This window comes from Passer domesticus, chromosome 7 (genome assembly GCF_036417665.1).
Source record: "Passer domesticus isolate bPasDom1 chromosome 7, bPasDom1.hap1, whole genome shotgun sequence".
Classification (NCBI taxonomy): domain Eukaryota; kingdom Metazoa; phylum Chordata; class Aves; order Passeriformes; family Passeridae; genus Passer; species Passer domesticus.
This window is the reverse complement of record NC_087480.1, coordinates 47,214,324-47,237,448: the sequence shown is the minus strand read 5'-3', so window position 1 is coordinate 47,237,448 and position 23,125 is coordinate 47,214,324. Positions and strand designations below refer to the sequence as shown.

General features: G+C 40.0%; 1 protein-coding gene across 3 annotated transcripts; it reads right to left on the bottom strand.

Annotated features, from left to right (window-relative positions):
- Positions 1-343: 343 nt before the first annotated feature.
- GTF2B (general transcription factor IIB) lies at positions 344-23,086 on the bottom strand. 3 transcript variants are annotated; one of them, XM_064428365.1, is made up of 7 exons: positions 22,829-23,086; positions 17,638-17,744; positions 7,557-7,690; positions 3,567-3,713; positions 3,301-3,430; positions 2,437-2,718; positions 344-842 (listed from the first exon to the last, which is right to left on the bottom strand). In XM_064428365.1, exons 1-7 carry the CDS (start codon positions 22,933-22,935, stop codon positions 709-711), a joined length of 1,041 nt encoding a protein of 346 aa, XP_064284435.1. In that variant the 5' UTR covers positions 22,936-23,086; the 3' UTR covers positions 344-708. The 3 variants fall into 3 exon arrangements, with proteins under 3 accessions (XP_064284435.1, XP_064284434.1, XP_064284436.1); XM_064428364.1 differs by lacking the exon at positions 22,829-23,086 and adding an exon at positions 20,161-20,310; XM_064428366.1 differs by lacking the exon at positions 22,829-23,086 and adding an exon at positions 19,159-19,298.
- Positions 23,087-23,125: the final 39 nt, after the last annotated feature.

The following is a 23,125-nucleotide window of genomic DNA, read 5'->3' as shown; positions in this document are numbered from 1 at the left end:
GTCATTACCTCAAACTCATAGCAGAGACAGTAAGAATCAGGAAGACTCTGCCAAGGATGGGATTAATCCTTTTGCAACCAGTTTGGAAATATTCTGCAGCAGTTGTGCAAAACTTGGAACAGTTTTTCAGCAACTGTTTACATTCTGGATGCAAGCACCCACACCTACAGCTCCCTACAACTACCAGAGCAGTCTAGAAATTGTCTGTAAAGTGAGCATTTAAGCAGCCTTGTGACCAAGCCCACAAGTATGAAGCTCACTCCACCATTCCATGGACTGCATTCCAGTTCTCAGCATGTACAACAGTACGTGCATGTCACATTGCAGTCATGCCACAAGATGGTGTTTTTGGAAAACAGTTTATTTGGGAATTACACAATATTTTAAAGTCTCCAAAATACATCTTACTAGATCCCTACAAAAGAAATCTAAATAAGTACAACAGTATCAAATGAAATTTGTTGCAACAGATATTAAATATTTACTTCCACTAATATATACATACAAAATGCCACACAATCAGCTTGTTTACCCTTGGAATGTATGCTGCCTTCCAGCAGTTTGCTCCATCTCCATATCCTCCAGTTCCACAACACGAAGACCCAATATTAACACTTTGTACATCCTTTATTATAGGCAAAAATAAAGAGTTTTTGTTGGGTTTTTTTGGGGGAGGGGGGGGTTAACAGAAATTAACCCTCTGCAATCTCACAGCTGTGGTAGCTTGTCTACTGGGGTATCAAACTTGAAGTCTGCTGGGAAAAGATCTGGAGCTCGAGGATAGATCAGCCTGTATGACTGTCTAATCGTAACATCAGCCACACCAGCAATATCACCAATTTCTACAACAAAAAGCAGAGAAGTGGTTAGTTTTTATTTTTGTAATTTGTAATCAAGAAACCAGCAAGCATAACTTATCAAGAGGCACTGGACACTTGCTTCACTTGCAACTCTCCCAAAAGCCTGTTAGAAATGGTTTTCACTGTGGTGACTAGTATTTTGGATACATAAATCTGTCTTCTTATGTGCCACAGTTCAGCTTAACCTATAAATTGTGGAATAACAAACTTCAAATTGGAAAAGGGCTAAGAGTGTAAAAGTGATTCAAAACAACTACTACATATGACCACCAATATTTTAACAAATCATCATCAACTTCTGGATCTTCATTTTTATGCTTTGATTAAATATAAGCAAAAACAAGCAAAAAACTGAGTCACGGACAAAAACTTCAGTTAAGCATGAAATACATTTAACTTAAAATACACTAAGAAATCAGGCAGAGGCACACAGCACTGTCTAATAAGCTAAGGGTACACTTGTCTGAGATGCACAGAAACTTAAATTTATTCAAGAGTCAGTCAAGTCAGGAATTTAAACCTTTAACTGACATGAGAGCCTTCAGCACTGTCCAAAAACACTGGAGCAGTCAGTTTGGAGCTGTGGTGTCCATGGCAAGCAGCTGTATTTTAATTATCACTCTTAAGAGATACAACCCAGTAGCTCACAACCAGCAAGGATGAAGGTACTGAACTTCCTGGGCTCCAGATCACTCACAGGCCCAGGAAAGTGCCAACAGGATGGAAACTCCAGGGACATAAGCAGTTACAAATGCAGAACAAAACACCACAACCTGACAGATAAAAGCTATTTATCCAAAAGGAATGCTCCATTAAGAAATTGCTACATTTTCAACACTTCTGGACTGGACTGATCTGGACTGGACAACTCGGAGCACTTGAATCCATTTCTCACATCAAGTTCTACTCCCTGCAGCCTTAGCAAATTTCTTTCCTCAGACATCGCTGCCCTGCAGCCTCATTCCCTTGAGCCCCAGGGGCTGATCCATGCTGCTCTGCAGCTCAAGAGCCCTGAACTCCTTCTGGCTCCCCACAGGCTCCCCTGCCAGCAGGGAATCTGCCCCAGCTAGTCCACAGCAAACCTTGCCTTCCCACACTCTCCATCTTTACCACAGGCTCACAGAAAGGACCATGTACTAATGCAGGGGATTCCCTGGCTGCAGGAATTATTAAAGAGTCAATGTAATCCAAAGCCCAAGTGCTCCCTGCAACTGCCACCAAGTTCCTGTTTGGAATATTTTAGAGCAGAAAAATGGACACACAAAAATATTAGCATAGGTGAATTTGAATTGTTATGTTCATTTGAATGCACTAGTCCATTGCATTCAAGAATCCAACTCCTAATACCAGAAGAAAATTAACTCAGTTTACACTGAGTACAGCCCATTACTCCGTGTTCATTCTGGGGACTGGGAGAACCTGGTTTGGTCCTTGCTGTATGCAGTTAGAATGGAGCTTATCACTGTTTGCACAGGCCTCATCCAAGTTTTACAGCAATACTGAAGTTTCTTTCAGGAAGGAAGACATGGCAAACTAAAAACAAACCAAAAAAAGACCAAAAAAAGTCAAGTTTTACCTTTTTGTGTCCTTTTCTCTGAAGAAGCCTGTGATGCCATGTAAATAGCTGCAGCTGCTACAGAGATAGGGCTTCTCCCAGGAACCAAATCTAACTCCACAGCTTTACGGGCAATATGTGTTGCTGCCATTTGCACTTGTTTGGGAAGACCCAGATTAGAACAGAATCGTGACATGAAGTCTCCAGTTGTAATCAAATCAACACTGGTTTCCAGAGCTTTCAAAATAAGTTTAAAACACCGGCCTATTTCTTTCTTTGAAATCCTGGACACTGCACATATTTCTGAAAAAAAAAGAGTATAAATTAAATCTTGAGCTTCACAGCATTTGTTGCCCCCAAAATAATCAAACTTGATTCTCAATATATTAAGACCCACAAAGAAGGCCAATGTCCTGAAGGCCACCATCACAAAATTAGCTCTGACTATTTGTGAAACTTCAGTCAGTGCACATTTATCACAAGGCACTAATTAATACACCTCACTTAGTAAGGAAAGTTGGTACTGAACGCTAGAGAATTGCATCTCTGTTAGGGAAAAGCTGCACAGATTTACTACAGAACTGCTGGTTCAAATTCAGTTAAATGATTTACAACAATCTCCATGATCCTCTGACCAAAGCAATGCCTTTTAAGTTTCACCAATACTCAAAATAATTTTCAAATGCTAAAGCCCCCATGCCCTAGAGGCTACTCCACAAATATAACAAATTCTCACAGACCCTTCTACCCTTCCCTCAAAGGTGAGCTACAGCTGAGAACAACCAATTTGACAAAGTTCAGGAATAAGAAAACCAACCTCCTACAGTGACAGTAACGAAACCTTTCCTTCATAGCAAAATTGAATCTGTATCACTGAAAACTTACCTTTAAATGTTCTTGGAACACCCTCTTGCCTACAGGCTATGTAGAGACAAGCAGAAGCAATAGCATCATTACTTCTCCCCTTCAGGCTCTTTTGCTCATACACTTGCTTGAATAAATTATTTGTTCGATCCTTCAACGCAAGAAGATGAAATTTAATTAACTCTAGGCCATTTAATTAGCAGCAATATCAAAAATTCATGTGCTCATTATATTATGCTAACTAAGTCAATGCCAGAACAATTTAAGGAAGGGAGACATGAACTTACAACTATATTTCTAGGGAGGTTGATTCTGTCTGCCATGTTCGTAATTTCTTTGAAAGCATTCATCATCGCACGATCAGAGCTGCTCATAGTTCTGCGATTTTGGTACTTTGAATTCCCAAATTCATCAAAACTTGCTGCACCTGTGCCCTGAAAAGAAAAATTTGTATCATCAATAATGCAAGCAACTAAGCCACTTCCTGCTCACTTCAAGAGCAAACCTCTTCCAGCTTTATACATTTTAATTCAAGGCATCAGTTCCAACAGTTGTGCAAATAAACATCACTGAAAGTAACTCATTCAATTGAGCACTGTTCCACACAAGTTCTACACCAGTCTCAAATTGTGAATTGCTTCCCAGAGACCTCATATCATTTTCTATGGAGTGAAACTAGACCAGGATTCTACCTTGCTGATGAGAGCCCTCTTCAAGAGCCATGCCCAGTATTCAACTCACAACTATAAAAAGGGTAGAAAACTCTTCCACCTTCATTGCTTACATAAACCACAGAAATTCTCCCTGCATTTGTTATTTAAATGCACCATCTACTTTCCTTCTGGAGCTTTGAGAGACAATGCTTTATTGATTTCAGCCCTTGACAACCATGTTAGGGGTTCCTTTCCCTTCATGGAAAAAGTCAGAAGCCACACAGTTTTAACCAAAATGAAGTTGACTTTATTAATCATGTGGTTTACTGTTGTGGCCTTTGAGTCAGGAGTTCTACCTGTTTGGCTTTCAAACACAACAGAAACCTCCTGCATACAATCCTGGAAACACCCTTCAAGGTAACTAAAGTGAAAAAAATGCAGTAAAGTAAACAGTGACAATCTCTGAAGGGGCTCAGTGAAGGTCAGGTTTACAATGCTGGCATTCAACAGCTTTGTACCCCAGTATTTCCCCACAGCAGCAGAAAGTATGATCAGTATCACCCACATCACTGATTTGTGGTTAACCACAGCACCAAAGCATGCCCCCTGATCCAGCAGTCTTCTTACTAATGTACAACCAGCTCATATGGATCAGTCTGATGGATCCATTCTCCTTTTTCAATCATCAGCCCCTGATACCTTCTCACTGTTTATCAATATAGCACTTCCAGATTCAGGCCATGCAGTTTAACAAAAGCCAGCTTTCTTTCAGAGATCTGATCAAAGGATAGGAATTCTATGCCAAGAGATTGCATTAGATCTTTGTTCAACCAATATAAATTCTCTTGGAGTTGCAGTTACTACAAAAAAAAGGAATCCATTAACTAGCAAAGGTGACAAAAGGCACTTTCCACAAAGACAGGAAACAAAACTTGCAGTTTGCTTTTAGATTCCTAGAAGAGAGCTCCCTGTATCAAAGCAAAACTAAAAGATGCTTGTTGAGTTATTTTTCTTTAATTTTATGTTAGAATTTTAGAAATAACTATAACATTCTGGCAATGAAGTCACAATTAACATGACACTTCACCATGCCTCCAATTGATCTGCATTGTAATCAGATCAACTGCAGCATACAGTATCTAATTTCAGAGTTACAGCTCTGTGCCAGTATCCTGAATACCTGCCTGTAGAATTCAAACCACTTCCAGCAGTGCCAACTATGCTATTCACCCTCCTCTTGACAGGCAAATTAATTGTTCCAATGCAGGCTGCTGCTGCTGCCTCAGACAGATGGGTTCCTTACACATTAAGGCCAATTAGGAATTAATCCCTTTGCACAGGCAGAGTGGCTAACACATACAGATCACACATCCCTGCAGGAAGGGGCCCCAGAGCAGCACCTCCTGCCTTCCCAGAGGAAACAGAGACAAACCACTCTGTGAAGTAGAACTGACCCTCTTCCTCTACTGTTACAAGGCAATACTGTTGTAACTGGTTGAGACTCCATTTCCAATTCCATTCCCAGGAGTCTACAACAGCTCTAACATGACATGCCATGAGAATTATCAATGTCCTTCTCTGCTGGATTTCCCACAAGACAGGTGGATGTTTTGGGGTTTTTCTGGAAGGGGTGTTTTCGTGAGGATGAAGAAGGTCAGCTGTAAAGATTTTATCTGCAGTCCTATCTCAAGCAGAAAGAAATAGCCCTGGTCCTGTCCTATATGAAAGGTTAAAGCCATCTCTGGCACACAAATATGGGGTTCACTCCAGGCCATAATAAAACTTGCTGTTAACTGGGAAAATAATAATCTTACCTTGTTTCAGTCTCTGGAATTCACAAAGGTTGTTCTGTACTCTGTCACATACTACTTACCATCTTCAAGACTACACCAATTTCACCCTTGCTCAACCACTGTGTCTATCTAGTGCTCAACCACATCCCAACCTGCTAGCAGGGACTTCATATGACTTCTTAAGAAATGTACTACTTCCTTGCTGCAAAATTCATGCCCTTTCTGCACTGAGAGAGGTCTTCAGCATCTTCTCATTAAAGCCATTCACTTCCTTCCAAACAACTGAAAAAAAAGCAGTCCCTGATACAGAGCTCACATCAAGGAACTGACATCGCAGAGCTCCTGCTTACTAGCAAGACAAACACAGGAACTCTTGTGCAGAAAACATCCTGGTTTGTCAAAGGGACTCTCAATTTCCCATAGAAAATAATGCACCTCTTCAGCAATTCCTCCCTGTGCAAATAAAGTATCCACAGTTGGACTGACTGCCCCCTCTACAATCCCCAACACAATCCTGGCAGCTCCAGCACTTTTTATTCAGTTCTCATAGGTTAAATCATGCCACACTAAAACTCTCATCTTGTCTTTATGGAATGGCACTCTGCTACAGCAAGTTTGCTCCTGCCTATTCTGGGATGTTCTGCTTCACAGCAAAACTTTCATTAGTTGAATGTCCAGCTCAAAGTTATTAGTTTTCATGGGCAAACAAACTTTTCATCAAAGTTCCTGTGTGTCTTTAATTCTCTCACTAAGGCTGCTATCCCTCTTTATTCCAAATTAGGATCTGAATGTCCAGAGGGAAGGGGGTTAGCAGCACAAGTCACTGATCACCTGGACACAAAAACCTGTCTTTAGCTGAAATGTCTTTTGTCTTCTCCAATGCGCAGGCTCTAAAGGAGCTCAGGTCATCCTACTGACTGAATCAAACTGACAGGACATTTCCTCAAAGAGATGATTTTTTTCACTAATGGTGAAAATTAGCTGCCCATCAGTATTCACTTGTTGACTTGCTCACTTTTAAGAATTCTTGGATGAAAAGTATGCTGCACACTGCCCTATACATACATATTTAGGCACTTCATCCTAGCAATATCACTGGGACAGAAACTTCTGAGGAAACATGTAAAGCAGAAAAATGTTCTTAATCGGCAACTGCACCCCTCTTCATGAAACATTCAGGAAATACACAAAAAATTAATTTGGATCTTGCAGTAAAATATGAAGAAAGTACAACAATTAAAACTTACCTGGGTGACTGCTTCATTAAAGGGAATTCACCTGTGTGGCTAGTCCTGCTTGCTCTCAGGACAAACAGCAGGGTATGATTGCACCATACAATTTCAACCCAAGGATAGATTGAATATTTTCCTTTGAGGTACTCACACCATGAAAGAATTCTACATTTAATGTTTTAACATTAATTGAAAGAACATGTAAATTGTGATTTCCAGGTCTCCAATATGAATCTGATGCAGATTTTACAACCAAAAAAACAGCGACACTAGCTATCGAGATATCAACATTAATTGCAGAACCACCTCAAATACACTTGCTAAGTCAAAGTATGCTTCTTTCAAAATTGCAACATCAGCTTTCCTATTTATAGCGACATATCTAAGCGTAGCATGTAACCCCATAGCACTGAAAACTTTTTGGTTTTTTTGCGAAGGTTGGTCCTTTCCTTGTAGCCCCATTTTATACATTGAGACATGCAACTTCAGTTCAGGTGAAAATCTCTTCAAAAATAGGTATGTTGTATAGTTTCTCTATGGACACACCATCTGTACTTGAAATAAAAAGACACAGTAAAATTTAGTATTTCCAGTGTTACCTTGCCAATCATTGTACTCAAGTCACCATCACTGAGCAAAGGATTCTGGGTATCCCCAACTCGAGATGGGTCTTTGGTTGCTTTGTCATTGCTGAACGTTCTCCACTCCGACCCCACGTCTATGACCCGGTCACCTGAGAACACAAGGCAAGAGTCCACATTGACACAGTGCTTTAAAATATTGCATGAAACATAAAGCCAGGCATCTGAGCTCTGCACTCTACGGAGGCAGTCTGCTGGCATTCCCAAACACAACAGTAACCCGCAGGACAACAAACCAGAACATTCAGGATCTACAATGGGGAAAAAAAATGTAACTAGCACTGCACAGAAGACATAAATAACTAAAGAAACGCATCCAGAAACCAGGAACTGTCACCTTTATGGATTATCCATTAAGAACATCATGGCATTTCCAATACACAAAAGGAATCAAGATCTCGATTTCAAGCTGAAGTCAAGACTGCCTGTGGATTGTTCTCAATGACTCAGTTGTTGTAACTTAACAAGTTCTATCACACTTGTCATGTGTTAATAGCGCACATGTGCATTACCTATCATGCACAATCCCATCAAGTCATAGTAAATTACTTCTCTTGAATCATTTCCAGGTCCTTTGTACTCCCAATTTTGTACCTTCTAAGTCACCATTGATGACATTTTGCAGTTCAGTTTTTGTTCTTGAAGACAGTTGTGACCCTGCCCAGTTTCATGATGCTTGACAGTATCAACATAAAGTATATATATATTCAATTACTTTTTCTTAATCCCTGTTGTAACTGGACAATTTTCAGTACAGATACAGAATAAAGAAAAGCACCACATCTTCTGATTGAAACAACTTTCCTTGCAGTCCTCTCAATTTCACATTCACCTAAACCTTTCCTACAGCAACTTACCAGTTTGAGAAATAATTCTCACCAACATTCTGATGCAGGCAAAAGCCCTACAGTAAATCCAACAATAGAAACTTGGGGGGGAAGAATTCATTGTATTCAAAGATCTGATAAAAGCTGCATCGCAAGGTGTTGCCTCCAGAGCAATACTACAGAATTTTTAAGAACACATGTACAAAGAACACAAAAGAAACATTTTTCTTGGTGCTCTGCAGTAAAGCAGAACACAGCTGAGAAGAAACTTCAGAATAATTGGCACCCTTAGCTAAACCTGAGGAAAAATTCACCGCCTTTACCAATGTTTAAGTTTGTTGTGAGAGAAATGTCTGCAAAAAAAAGTAGCACTGACTGCACAGTTTACAGTATGGAAGTCTTAGAATGAAATCACAGAGGCTGATTTAACCTGGTGAAAACAGACAGAAAAAAAGCAGTCTGCAAACAATACAAGATCTGAAGCTGGAGAAAATGCAGAAGGTGTGGACAGAGTGATGCAACTGCAAAATTCCCTGAGGGATACAAGAGGACTCTATTCTGACAGAATAACTCAATTTTTAACATAAAATTATGCAAGGAGGATGCTTGAAATTGAAAGCTGTGAATGAACCAAAAGAAATTGCTACCAAAAAAAAAAAAAGGAAGAAAAAAAAAAGCTAACAAAAACTTTAGGCTAAAGGTGTTCTCATCAATATCTGTCAGACCTGTTCATAACTATGGCTCCACCTTTATTTACTGCTCTAATAAAAACCAAGAGGAAGAAGAAAAAAAACAACCATGAAAAACTATAGGGTTACAGATAGAGTAAAAGGCAGCACAGATTCATTCTTTCTGCTACAAAGGTCAACCCCCACACCCTTGGCAAGCTTGAATTTGCAGACAGTGTGCTCCTCTGACTCCTGGACTCTCTGTAAATATTTGATTCAGTAATGCTCCTTCTATGGCCTAGCAGTAAGTTTACTTTTAGACAAACCCCCAATACTGTTTACAGCATCTAAAAAAAGAAAAATGTACTTAAAATTCTGGCATGGTATAAATAGAACACTGAGTACAGAGCAATGATGTAATATTTTTCCACACAAATGGGAATGACCTAAATGACTCACTCAGGGATCTGCCTCTTGTGAGTTATGAACCATTCCTGCTCTAACAAAAAAGTTCTACATCACTGCCTGCTTTGATAAACACATCACAAACAGAAGATGGAGACTACTATGTCAGAGTAAGAAAAGATTAAGTAGAACAAATCACTGAATATAAAGCATTTGTGTAATTAAGATGCAGTATGCAAATATCTTTGTTTTGCCAAGAAATCTGCTACTACAGAAAAGCAGTTTTTCTGTATACTGTCAGTGTCACAGAAAATATACAGAAATCCTAGGCAGCACATTCCATCTTTCAAAAGGCTTCTATAAAAGTGTGACAGAAGCTGGAAGTACCAATGAAAATGGAACAAATAAGCCCACAGGTTTCCATAGATGGAAAACATATTCAGCCACAAGCAAGATTAGCTGGATTATCCCGTCCAACAAGAAACTAAAACAAGAAATAAAATGCAGCATTTATTATCTTTAATTCTTCAATACATAAGCACTTTGAAACTGTGATATTAGTACAGATGCAATTAAGCCCCACTCTAAGTGGTCAAAGCAAAACTTTCAAACACTACACTTAATCTTACAAAAAAGCAGTGTAAGAAAGCCTTGAAAATTGGTCCTGAGTAGATTAATTTCTAAACTGAATTTTCTAGGTCATACTCTGCTGACTGGCTTTCCCAAGCTGGAAAATGGGTCCAACAGTCCAACATGAGGTAAAAAAGCTCCCAATAAGTACACTAGATAGTTGTCTCAGCTTTCTCACATTCTTACATTGGTTTGGGCAACCCTCTAAAACTGCAATAAGGATGGGAGTGGCCACATATTCCTTGGCTACTTCTTTTTGATGCAATCCTTTTGAACAAAAGGGCTTCACTAGATACAGTCACATTAGATACTCCTTTATTTGATTTTCCTCTAACAGATGAGTTCACTTTCTGTTTCCTCCTCTGAAATACATGCAAAAACAGTTTACAGGACCAAATCCTTGTGAAATGCATCTCTAAGCTGATATCCCAAAGTACTTTCTGAACAGATGAATTTTTCTCCATTGCTCCATTTCTTTTCATAAACTATTCTTCCAGTATTCAGCGTCTCTTTAAAATACAGTCTAACACACTAACACACAGGGTCCAGTGCAAACACACTGCCAACTTCCCTGCTTGGTAACCAAATTCAGGTTACTCATCATCTGAAAAGCACATTTAATAAAATGCACAAGTGCTACTTAGAACAGAAAACCTCAGGCCAAGGTTACTGTTCTTCACAAGTGACACATGCAAAGAGCATGTGCTACAGAAATGCAAGACCAAACTCAGGTAAGACTCAAACTATTTTAAAATGGACTTTAGAGCAGTTTTTGAAATTTAGATTGAAATAGCTACACATCAAAATTTACAGTAACTCATAAAACATATGTATTTTCTTCTTTCTGCATTTTGCATTATCTGTTATAAGAAGACAAGATAGCTTAAAAGTGAATATGCCTAACCAAAACAAGAAATATGATGGCATTCATGAGCAATGTAATCTTCCATATCCAGTCTTGAAACACTTGTGAGAAGGCATGTTCTTTTCAGAGGAGCTCTAATGTTAGCTGTACATTGCATTAAGTTCTGCATATTGTTAACTAATATTTTAAATTTAGCATAAATACAGTATTAAAAGTTGATTTGCACTCTGCAGATCCAAAACACCTACTGTTAGTAGAGAATGTTTCATTCTCACAGTTAGTTAAGGAATCTACTGCCATCTAGTGAGCACATATATTATACTTTTAATTAAAAGCATTTTACAATGCCAAATTTAAATATAAATATGTGTGTATATATATATAGGATTACACTTAAGTTTCAGTCAGCTCCTTATTAAGCAGAGTAATGAGGTGCTGTGACAAACTACAGTGAAAAAACGAAGGAGCAGGCAACAAGCTGGGGGAATGAAGAAGACATGAAACTGCACAGAGCCAGGCAGCCAGAGTCAGATCAAGCTTCAGGTCTCAAGACTCTCCTAACTCCTAAATCACTTTTGCAACCTTCTTTTGGACTTGCTCTAGCAAGTTTCTCTCTTCCAGGCAGAGAGAAGCCCAGAGCTAGACACAGTACTCCAGGTGTATCTACTTCACATTCTATTTATTAACTTATATACTGCCCCATATGGTAACACACAACCTTTTTTTTTTTCCTATTTTTCAGCCTTAGACCTTCTATTAAGGACCAGATGTGTTAAGTGTTACCACAGAATAAACTCATGGAGAGGGGAAAAAATAAATTAACACAATTTTACAGTCACCATGTTTTCTACAAAATTTCCAGCCCTCAGTAAGACATTAGTGTTCTTTGTAAAAGTTATCTTGTTTTCAATGAATTGTCACCACCACAAATTAATCATCACAACCAGCAACACCAGTCTATTCACAAGACAGTTAAAATAACTAAAGCAGGCTTTCAGATGGTTAAACAAAACACAAAACCCCCACAAGCAAACAAACAAAAAAGCCACCAATGATTTTATCTAGTTGCCAGACATCAACAGCATCACACCAGTACCAAAAGGCAGCTATGGATTGAAACAGACAGTACAGCACCTCAGGCAAATGACTGCTACAAGAACAAAGGCTTAGCAGCTCCTGCATATCAAAATGATGACAAATCTAAAAGGACTTACAGGCTTCCTAAGCCATCAGCTAGCATAATGATTTTGGAAGAAGCAAATGAGAGTAGAAATGTTAAATGAACAGATGGACAAGTCTGGTCAACTGAAGTTACACCTCCCCAGGACTTGAGGCCTTTAAAAGATTAACGACTCAAATACTTGTGAAGGATGCTCCAAACTACAGAATCTCAATTTAAAATGTTGCACCTTATCCACTCTACATCACAATACTTGAGACTCCTTTTCCATCAGAGGAGTTCAGACTGTTTCCAGCCCTTGTTTGCCTAATTACCTTGCCAGCCTGGTAAGGAAGCAAGTTAAGAACCACTCCCTAAATAGGATGATTCAAAATGTTACTGTTACATACCAGAAAAATCTAGTATTTCACTTAATGGAAGCATTAATGGCCCTCAAATACCTCAGGTCACTAGCAGAAAAACCTACTAACTACCACCCTCCAGGAAATTTCATGCTAAGAGCAGTGTTTGCTACAAAACCTGACAAAAGATGCTAACATTAACATCTGAAGTCTGTTTCCACTCTTACAAGCATTACTGCCAAACACTCCGAAGCATCACCCTTTGCCTTTAAAGCTGAAAAGGGTTAGAATTAAAACAGATTATTTGAAATGCTGGCTGAGAAAGGCAAGCAGGTTACTTTCTTCATATTATAAATTTCCTGTCTTAAGTGTCTGTGAATGCTCATGCAAGAGTCAACTATTCAGAACATCTTTAAGCATCAGTATGCTTTATAATTGCTTTCCTCTGAATGCAGAGAGGTTTTTTCCAAGGACCAACTTTTGTTAGACACTTCTTAGTAGTCTGAACACCAAGCATGTAAAGGCTGCTAATACATATCCATATCTAAAGGTTTTTTTGCCTACTTTTTAAGCAATACTTTGAATTAAGAATTACTATTTTAAAGATGGACAATACTTGCAGAAAGGAGTAAACCTGAACATACAGCCAAATATTAAAATATTTTTCCCCTATGGAAACTGCCCTCTACTGGATGCAAGTCAGAAGTACTTAAGCACCTTCCCCAGTTACTGCATGCTACAAACAGCTGAGAAGAAATGAAAGTTTTCTTTGGTTTTCAGAAAAGAAACAAGCAGCTATTCAGAAGCAAGCAATCTTATCCCCAGTGACAGATAACTGGCCAGTTGAGAGACAATTGTGAAACCCCTTCCTACTTGTTTATTACACTACCAAGAGAAAAAAACCCTGTAGTATAGGCAAATCTTACCTATTCTTCATGGACCACACTTGAATTTACAATGCACCATTTTGATCTCAAACTTGTCAGAAGTATCAGCCAAAGAAATCCTCAGACAGATTTTTGTAACAGCCTTAGTGCTGACCACAGACTACTGACTATTTTTCCCTACAATTCTTCAACTGAACACCCAGGTATACACAGAACACGGCAGAAATGTCTGAATATTGGTCATAATCTGATTCAAAGCTGTAACGAGTTGATGTGTCCAAGGATCCTCATCAGCTGGAGACAGACTTCTGCTTTTTTACCAAAGAAGGCTCCCCAAAGCAGATCCACACAAGAGCACTGTTTCTCTCAGCCACACCTGCCTAGTGAAGCAGACAGACTTATCCAGCTAGAGAAAATCACCTACTACACATTGAAAATAAACTCCTCACTGCTTAACTCCTGCACACAAAGACAACATTTAATGAAGCTATCAATATAGAAGTTTAAGGAATGTTTTCAAAAGGTATTCCTAACCAGAGGAATCCTTATACCTGAGATACTACATAGCAGTACATGCCACCAGATTTGTTCCTATCCTCCTCTGAAATTCACATCACCTTGCTACATCAAGAATATTCAGTGCTTTGTCTTCCACTTTCACTCTGCTTTCTTCAGTCCCTTCTGGCATATGAGCTGACTCCCAGCCTTTTTCACTGCCTATAAGGTTGTAAGCAAAATATCTGCCTGTCAAGAAAGAGGATTTACTAGACCTTCTGTTCTTGAACAACACCCTTGTCCCCCTACCAGCCCTGTCTGGAGAATGAGATATGGTGAATGTTTTAAATGAACACAGAACTAAGCCCTAGGAACTCTGCCCATGAACTCCCCCACCAGCCCATGAACCCTTACTGCAGCACAGAGCTCAGAATGACTGGAGAAAGGTAGGGATAGTTATGCACTATTCTTGTCATAGCAAATAAAACAACACAGTTGTGAAGTCTCAAATGCATGTCAATCCAGACTAATATCAAAATTTCATGGATGATTATAATTTAGGTCTCCAAGTGCCTTTCAAGCAAAAAGCAATTGGCAGAAGGAAAAGTTAACAAGTTGGAAATAATTACCATGAAAAGACAGAACACAAACTGTAATAATGAAGAGACAGATGAGAGGTTTTAGTAGAATGTAGCAGTATTTTGAAATAATAATACTCTCAACACCAGCTTCAGTCATAATGACATTACAAGATTAAATTATCAGCAAAACACCAGTTTATTCAGAATACATGGAAAATACTGTGCAAAAAAAAGCCCCAGCATGCTAGATTTAACTTAAATTTCAATCTTATTGAGAATAAGAATAAAACCTGTAAGTAGAAAATAATTCTAATAAAAAATTTCTCAACAATCCCTTTAAAAAGTAGTACTTGCAACTTTAGGTCTGCCTAAAGTATGGAATCCACTTGATAAAGAGATCAGGTCCTCTGTGCCCTGGCCTCCTGCTCCCCCAAAATTTTCTATTGCTTTACCCTTTCAACTGCAGACCTGATAAATGAAAGATAATACTGATTTAATCTCCTATTCCCAGAAAATTGATTACAAACCTGCAAACTATCTATGCACTAGATATTTTATCCTACAACACAGTTCTACATATAATAAATAGTCTTACACCCTTTCCATAAATAAGGAACTACAGTACTTTAGCATAGCAAGCAAGAAAAACATCAAATGCAAATACTCTTAGTTAAGTCAAAGACTGTTAGTTCTGTCTACAGTTAAACTGCACACACACTAAAAAAAGCCACAAAAAACCCCAAACAGTGAACTCACACCAGCATGTATTTTACAGCAGTAAAGTAAGAGCACAAATTCAGCATTTACCATTTACACCAGGAGCACTCTGGAGACACTAAAAAACAGTATTTTTAAATAAACCTGTAGCACTTCTTTGGCTACAAGGTATAGTAATTTTTGCATGAGGAGGGTTAACTGTCCTAAATGATCCCCTTCACTGAAAGATCCCAGTAACTTTTAGTCCATCCCAAAATATATTTTCAGTGGCCTCTGCTCACACGTGATCATGACGCATGCAAGCCCTGAAACAAAACGTCTCTATGCAAAAACAGGAAATGAAATTGTTAGTCTCTTAAGGGGAACGTGTCTCATGGAATCTGCTACAAATACAGAAAAATTGCATTTGGAACACATAAAAGCTAAATTTTGTCTTCACTCCTTTGAAACATCCCTACTTCACAAGCATCTCCAGAAAACAGGCATCAAGGACTGCATCTAGTTTACACCTTCCCTAAATTTCCTATCAGACTAGGTGAGAAAATACTTAGTGCTCACACTTCTCTTTGGTAACTTCCCTTCAATTACTTATTGTCGCCCTATTTAACTGGTTTTCCAAATTACCTGCTGGATACGCTAGCTAAGGAATTGGACACAGAGACAAGCTAAACAGCTGAGGAATGCAACACAGAATGAGAACAATCAGCACAACACTGTTAAAGCCTTTTGGTGAGAAATCCACAGAAAGCTTACCTAAAAATCATTTTTTATCCTACCAGTAATGCTGGTGGTAAACTGCACTAGGACAATTACAAACACATTAAAAACTCAATTCAGAAACAGTTTTTACTAATATTCTAATGATCCTGCTCATTGAAACTGCTAACATTTTGAACTAAAGAATTCACCAATGCTATTACTTCAGGAAAAACAGAGGATAAACTCTTCAGGCAAGAATTCCTTGTGACTAAGTAACAGAAGGTACATGAAGTGAGACTTCTGACAAATTCCAAGTTCCAAAAAATTACATTTATGAAGAAAAGCTTTTCCTCTTCTCCCAATACCAGAACTATTGTAAAAGTTATGAACCGATCACAATGAACTTTTCTGAACTTTTACTGTGTCTCTGTGACAGCCATGCAAAGAGCTGAACATGCAGCAAAGTATTTTTAAGCAGTAACTTAGAAGCTTACTATCATATCTGAGTAGGAAATACTGCTGTGGATTTTTGAATTTTTAACCAGAAAATTTATTGATTGATCTTTATCAGAATTTATGCAATTTAAACCACCCTTTATTTTTAACAAAGCAGTTATAACTCTTCCTTTAGAGGTTTTAAACAGTTTCATGATTTTAAAGGAAACTGGTACTCATGTTCAAATGCTTTAACATTTACTTTAACAATTTATGTAGAAGTTTGCTTTTGTATAAAAAGACTTATTTTAGTTCCTTGGCTAAATTAGTATTACCTTCACCACAAATTCCTTAACTTTCAGCTTTTTATGAATTTTTTTTTAATTCAGCAAGGCAAAACAAAACCACTACAATCCAGGAAAGATATAAACAATTTGAAATATTTAGCAGCACTGAATGAATCACACAAACATGTACCCTCAAGGAGGATTTTTTTCACGTAATGGCCAAAAACAAACTAACAGAAATCAATGAGGTTTAAAGGATTATCATAATACAAGCATGGAAAGCTTCCCATGATAAAAGGAATAAAGGCAGTAAGGTGCATGTAAGATGCTCATCCTAGAAACAATCCATAAAAATGTATATGCTGCAGGTTTTACGGCAACTTCCTCTTTCTTGTTCAAACAAAAGAAAACGTCTTTCATTTTAAATATTCCATATACTTAGAAATACAGTTCAGTCTGTGGAAGTGGCTGCTAGATAAACCAAGTAAAAGAGCTCCACAAAATTCCAGTGGGAAAATTTAGGATAGTCTTAAAACCTTAGTGATTAAAATACAAGCCAACAACCATATAAAGATAAATCTTTCAGGGCAGAAGATAACCTCTAGCTACTGGGAAACTGAGGTTGGTTGGGGTTTGGTTTTATTTGTTGTGTTGGGTTTTTTTCTTATAGGCAAGTTATTTCACAGAGGGCTTTTATAACATCTCTTGTACTTTCCTGAATGAAAGAAGAGTCATGAATAAAAACAGGACTGGACAGCACAATGCTCTAATTCATATCACAGCACATTTTAAATTTTCAGTCTTTAAAGAGAGTTTGATTATTTTCATAGTGCAAGAAGTTACCAGAAGACAGAGTATTCAGAGCAGTAAGCTTTCAGCAAACAGACAATCACAAAAAACTAAAACAAACAAACACACACCCCATCAAATCTACCACCCACACTTGAGCATCAAGAGAGTGCAAACCTACACGCACCATTTAGGTTACATGATAATTTATAAAAATATTAATAACTACTTACCTACTACTAGCCCACACTCAGAACAAATCATATCACCAGCTCTGTAATCCTCCACTAAAATGGAATCTGGATGATTTGGGCAAGTCACCCTCGGAAGCACATCCAAACTAAGGAACAAATGAGAAGTATTCATCACTATTAAACAAGCAGGCCATATACCAAAAGAGTTCCTTCATGATAAAAACACTTCAGTAATACAGCAGTTAATGATTTAAATTACAAAATATTAACTTGATTACCTGAGCTGCACTTTTTATATGAATGCTGTAACACTACATTTGACAATCAAGACTTCAGATCACCTAAGTTACAATTTTCTTGTCACGTATCTTGTACCAAAATCACTTCAAATCAAAACATTAAAAATCTACATAACAGACCTGATTAAACACAGTGTAACCCAAACTACTGCTACACGAAGTTTCCCAAGAAGTTAGTGGCAATTTCTTCATTCCAAATGAGCATTTTCACTCCTACTCAGAACAGAATTATTTACCAGGTTTTTAACTCAGGAAGCAGTGCACATACAACATGTATGTTTGGAAAATTCCCAATTTAAACACTGGTTTATTTTAAAGTATTTGAAGAATAAATTCTATTTTAAATTAAGCAATTAATAGTGAAATCTTAAAAAATAATCAGCTCCTAAGGCAATTACATGACAAGAAGTTCTGAAAACAGGGATCTCTTTCACACCCATGGATCTTCAAGAATTACAACTTCCTGTAAAGCATTATTTAATACAACAGCTTTTAGTTCCTGACTAAAGTAACAACCAATTGCTTCTAACCAAATGTTTCAAAAGTAAATACTTCATATTAACAACAGTTACATAATTCTACTAAAACAAATTATTTCAAAACTGGAGTAAAAAGTGTTTACAATTGGGATCCATGTATTCCACAAAGCCACTTTGCACAAGCTTAAAAGCACAAGAGAACAGAAGTTTATCTCAAAAAAATTATAATGACTACATGACTACTATTAATGACTATAAAATCAGACTTTCATCTGATTAAACCAAAAAACAATTTGTAATCCATTCAATTTTTAAAAATTTTCCAATAGAATTGCTCTGAGTTACCCATTTTCCAGTATTATTTCTGCCATTAATTCAGCCTAACCTATACTTCCCATCTTAATTTTCATTTTTTTAATGTTTCTAATGTGTCTAGAATACAAAAAATGAACATTTTAACCCACTGATTGTTCACAAAAATGTCTGCAACCTGAAACTAAAACTGAAAACCAACAAAGCTATAAATATTAAAACCTCCAGAAAGCATGCCAACACAAGATCTGCAGATGCAAATTATGTTCAAAACAGTACATGAAAGCTCTTTAGACTACTTTCCTTCTATTCCCAGCCACAAGTTTCATATGACAACACTGTTGACAAAGCAGTCACATTTATCTGACATTTGGCATTACATAAAAGGCAGTGAGTGACACACCAAGCAAAAGGGAAAAAAAATCCAGATACCTCAAAGAATACCAACCGTGTTTTGTTTCAGACTTTACCTTCATAAAACATTGCAAAAATTCGTCTTCCCATGCCAATTTAACTCGGTTTATCTACCTACAGCTATACGCTGTCCTCCCTGCAATGGGTTCAATTTACTAAGCCACCTACACCCAAGGAAAATGCATGGCACGTGTGGAAAGGCCCATCTCAGCAAATAACTCCCGAGCTGCAGCGAGACTACTCGGAAGCACTTCCTAGATCCCAGGACAGGTTTAGCAGGAGTTACAGAGTCACTCCACTCTGCTCCGTGGGCTTTCAGTCTAGAAAGAAAAAACTGGGTATGTCTCCAGGGGGAAAGAATTCCGAACCCGAAAGCCGTCTGGTCGCTGCAGTCTAGCGCCGGTACGGATTTAGGGTGGGAGCCTAAAAGCAGTTTCCAGGCCCCGATAAGGTGGCGGCAGGCCAGGGAGCTGCAGCCCGGCTCCAGGCAGCGCGGAGCAGGGGGACTCGGGCCCTCAGCCGCGGCTGCCGGGCCGCGGGACGCGGCGGGACGGGCTCGGTACCGCCTCAGGCCCGGCCCGGCCACAGCCGCGCTCGGGGCACAGACCAGGCCGAGCCGCCGCTCGCACCGAGCTGTGGCTGGCGAGGAGCTCCCCACAGAGGACACAAATCCCCCCAAAATCTCGGCGTCTCCCCGGAGCGCTGCGCAGCAACAGCGACACGAAGGCGCAGAGGCGGCCAGCACAGCCCCGGAGAGGCCGCTCAGCCCGGCCCGGCCCGCACGAACAGGGGCGGGCGCCCTGAGGCCCGACCGCCCGGCGCCCTGAGGAGCGGCCCCGACACACAGGACAGCGGAGAGGGGCCGGTGCGCCGTGCGCCCCGAGAACCGCGCTAAAACAGCGGCACCGGGGCCGGGCAAGGGCGGCGATGGCCGCCGGTCAGTCCCCAGGCGGTAGCGGGGGCGACGCGGCCATCTTCTGCCTGTGCCGCGGACGGGAGCGATGCCGGAGCCGCTCCCGCTCCCCCCTCGGCCCCCCGCGCCCCGACCGCCCCCGTACCGGCTGGTGGACGCCATGTCGGCGGTGCCGCAGCAGGGCCGGATAGCGCGCGGCCGAGCGGCCCCGGTAATTAAACCCGAGAGCGGCGGGCGGGGCCGCCGAGCGCTCCTACGGGTGCCGCGAAGGGGCGGGCGCAGGCGCGGGGCTGTCCCGCCCTGGTGGCGGTGCGGGCCCGCGGGGATCCGGGCTGCGGGGCTTGGGCTGGGCCTTCCCCTCGGCCCGGGCAGCCGCCCACCGACCCCTGCACCAAGCCCAGTCACCCCCTGCACAGTGCCCATCGTGCGGGCCCCGGTTCAGCTGCTGTTGTGCACGCTCCTGCAGTTTCGTGAATCCCCACAGAAGGCCTGCGTGAGCCAAACTGCCCCGAGTTTGCACAGAAGTACATGGGGTATAACACGTTCATAGCTCTGAAGCCAAGCAGAGACAAATTCCCCGATAAGACAAGTTTAGTTCCTGCTTCCTGCCCCCGCCCGCCACAGCTGTAGTGGTTCGGCGCCGGGCCGAGGAAGGACGAGCGGCCCCGGCGCGGCTGTGGGCCGGGCCGCGGCTGTGGGCCGTGGCTCGGGAGCGCTCGGCAAGCGGGCCGAGGGCTGATGGAGCAAACACGAGGGCCGCAGGTTTGTGGGGCTCCCCTCGTTACACCGCACACCTGCACGCTGCCATCAGCTCCCCTCCTGCCTCTCCCCCTCGCATCCAAATTGGCAGAGAGCATCAGGGAGGAGAAAGCACAAAAACTGGTCCTTGCAAGACCAAAGCCCTCCACCACTGGTCTCGAGTCCTGGCTTTCACTGCCCAAGAGTTTATCCATCTTCAAGATTAGTCTGTAGAATGTCAGCAACAACTGGTTTTCAAGCCCAAGCTATAAAACAGTGGGAACAAATTTATTCCTTCTGAATGAGCCTACCCTCTCTGAAAGAGAAGGATAAATCGGACAGGAGGGCCTATAGATTTTTGGAAAGTGCCATTATTTCAGTGCTTTAAAGTGATCAGTATTGAAGTCTCTCAACAGTTATAGATTTGCTGTCTATTTATTAATCAGATACACAGGACTTTTCACACCAGTAAGCCCATGTCTCCACTATATAACAAGAATATTTTTCAATTTACTAGCTCAAAGGAAGAAATCCCCTGTTGTTGATAAATTCTCTAATACTTGCTAAAATTGAGTCCAGATAATTATCACACAACCTCCAAGCACTTCTCTACCAACTGCAGTACTATTTGCTGGTTGAAAATGGGTAGGTTTAAACTTGACAGCAGATTCCTTAGGATAAAAAAGAACTAGAAGGTTTGTCTTAGTTTCTCCTGCATTCTCTTCTACAAAAACAATGTTCTGCTGCCAATCGCTGTCAACCCTCCTAAGCCTATTCTCATTAACTCAGAATTGAAAGAATTTCATTTTCACCATAGAAGGACAGAAATTTTCATAAATGTTGCAAAACTACAATAGATATATTACGATTTTTTTATTCCTTGTCTGCAGCAATTTTTCAAGTAGCAGACAAAAAGTGGTTGATGTGGCAGATGGAAGTATCACTATTAACACTCTCTGTCAGCAGATCATTTTAATAATGCACAAAATTTACCTTGCTGTCCCCAGCTTTCTTACCCATCACTGTAGTTACAACAATAATGCTATTTTAAAAGTTGCTTCATTGGTCATTCTGGAGTTTCTTAAAATTTCACACCAAGTTTCTCACTTTGGTTACTGTCAGTAATAAAAGTGTTTAATTAAACTGCAATTCTTACATTGCTAATATTACCAGCACCATTTCAACAAGAATGCAATGGGATATTCAGAGTCCTTTGCAAACACAATGAACAGTACATTAATGAAAGCAAATCTCTGCTTCTTAGTTGTGTGTCTAAAGGACCTTTGTAATGTTTTGTTGATTTATCATGTAGTTCAATAGTGTGTTGCAATCTCAGTTCCTGCAACACCACAGCTCCCCAGTGCAACTTACATAAACAGATTTTAAATTTGTTAAGTTAAACTACTTTTTAGACACTAAATAGAAATTTAGTGTCTAAAAAGTAGTTTATCCTGGAATTTAATATAGAAATTTTAAAATTAAATTAATTCTGAAATTTCAGCTAAGTAAATCTAATTGCTGAATTGATTTTTCTACACAAAGACTACACACCACTTTCAAAATACCAGCCAACCATCTTCTGGTGAGATTTGGGAAATAGCAAGACAGCTACAAAGACTATGGAAGTCCCTGCTACTGGACTCCCAAAAGCCCAAGACCAAGAAGTATTACTGAAAATACCTAGCAGCTCTTCTTTAAGGCCAGTTTCTAAACCTTTCTTTAGGTCCTGGCCATGGTCACAGTCTCATGGAACTCAGTTAAGAGTCCAGCAATGTGATCACACAATGAGTAAAACAGTGGCAAAAGAAGTTACTGAATTTGTTCAGGCTGTGCACCATAAGAGCTGTGTCACTGTTTAAGCCCAGCTGGCAACCAGCAGCCCCAGCTGTTCACTCACCCACCACCCCAGACTGGTGGAATGGGGAGAAGAATCAAAAGTAAAACCTGTAGTTTGAGATAAAAACAGTTTAATAATTGAAGCAGAGTAAAAAAGAACAACAATATTAAATAATAATAGTGATAATAAAAAGGATTTAAAAAAAGAAAAACAAGTAATGCACAATGCAGTTGCTTACCACCCACTGACTGATGCCAGACCCAATTCCTGAAGCCCTGGTGGGCTCCCCCTTCCCTCTAGCTCCCCAGCTGATGTACTGGGCATGACATTCCACGGTGTGAACATCCCTTTGGCCACTTCAGGTCACTTGTCCAGCTATGTTCCCTCACAGCTTTTTTTAGTTTTTTGCTCCTCCTCACTGGCAGAGTAGGAGACACAAAAAAGTCCTTGATTTAGGATAAATACAACTTAGCAACAACCAAAACATCAGTGTGTTATCAACATTATTCCCATGCTAAATCCAAAACACAGCACT

Excerpts from the sequence above, each read along its gene's own strand:
- GTF2B (XM_064428365.1), bottom strand. The coding sequence starts at position 22,935 with ATGTTCACACCGTGGAATGTCATGCCCAGTACATCAGCTGGGGAGCTA. Across the intron at positions 17,745-22,828 it reads CTGGCATCAGTCAGTGGGTG|TTTGGATGTGCTTCCGAGGG; the intron begins GTAAGCAACTGC and ends TTTGTTCCTTAG. Across the intron at positions 3,431-3,566 it reads ACCTCCCTAGAAATATAGTT|GATCGAACAAATAATTTATT; the intron begins GTAAGTTCATGT and ends CTTGCGTTGAAG.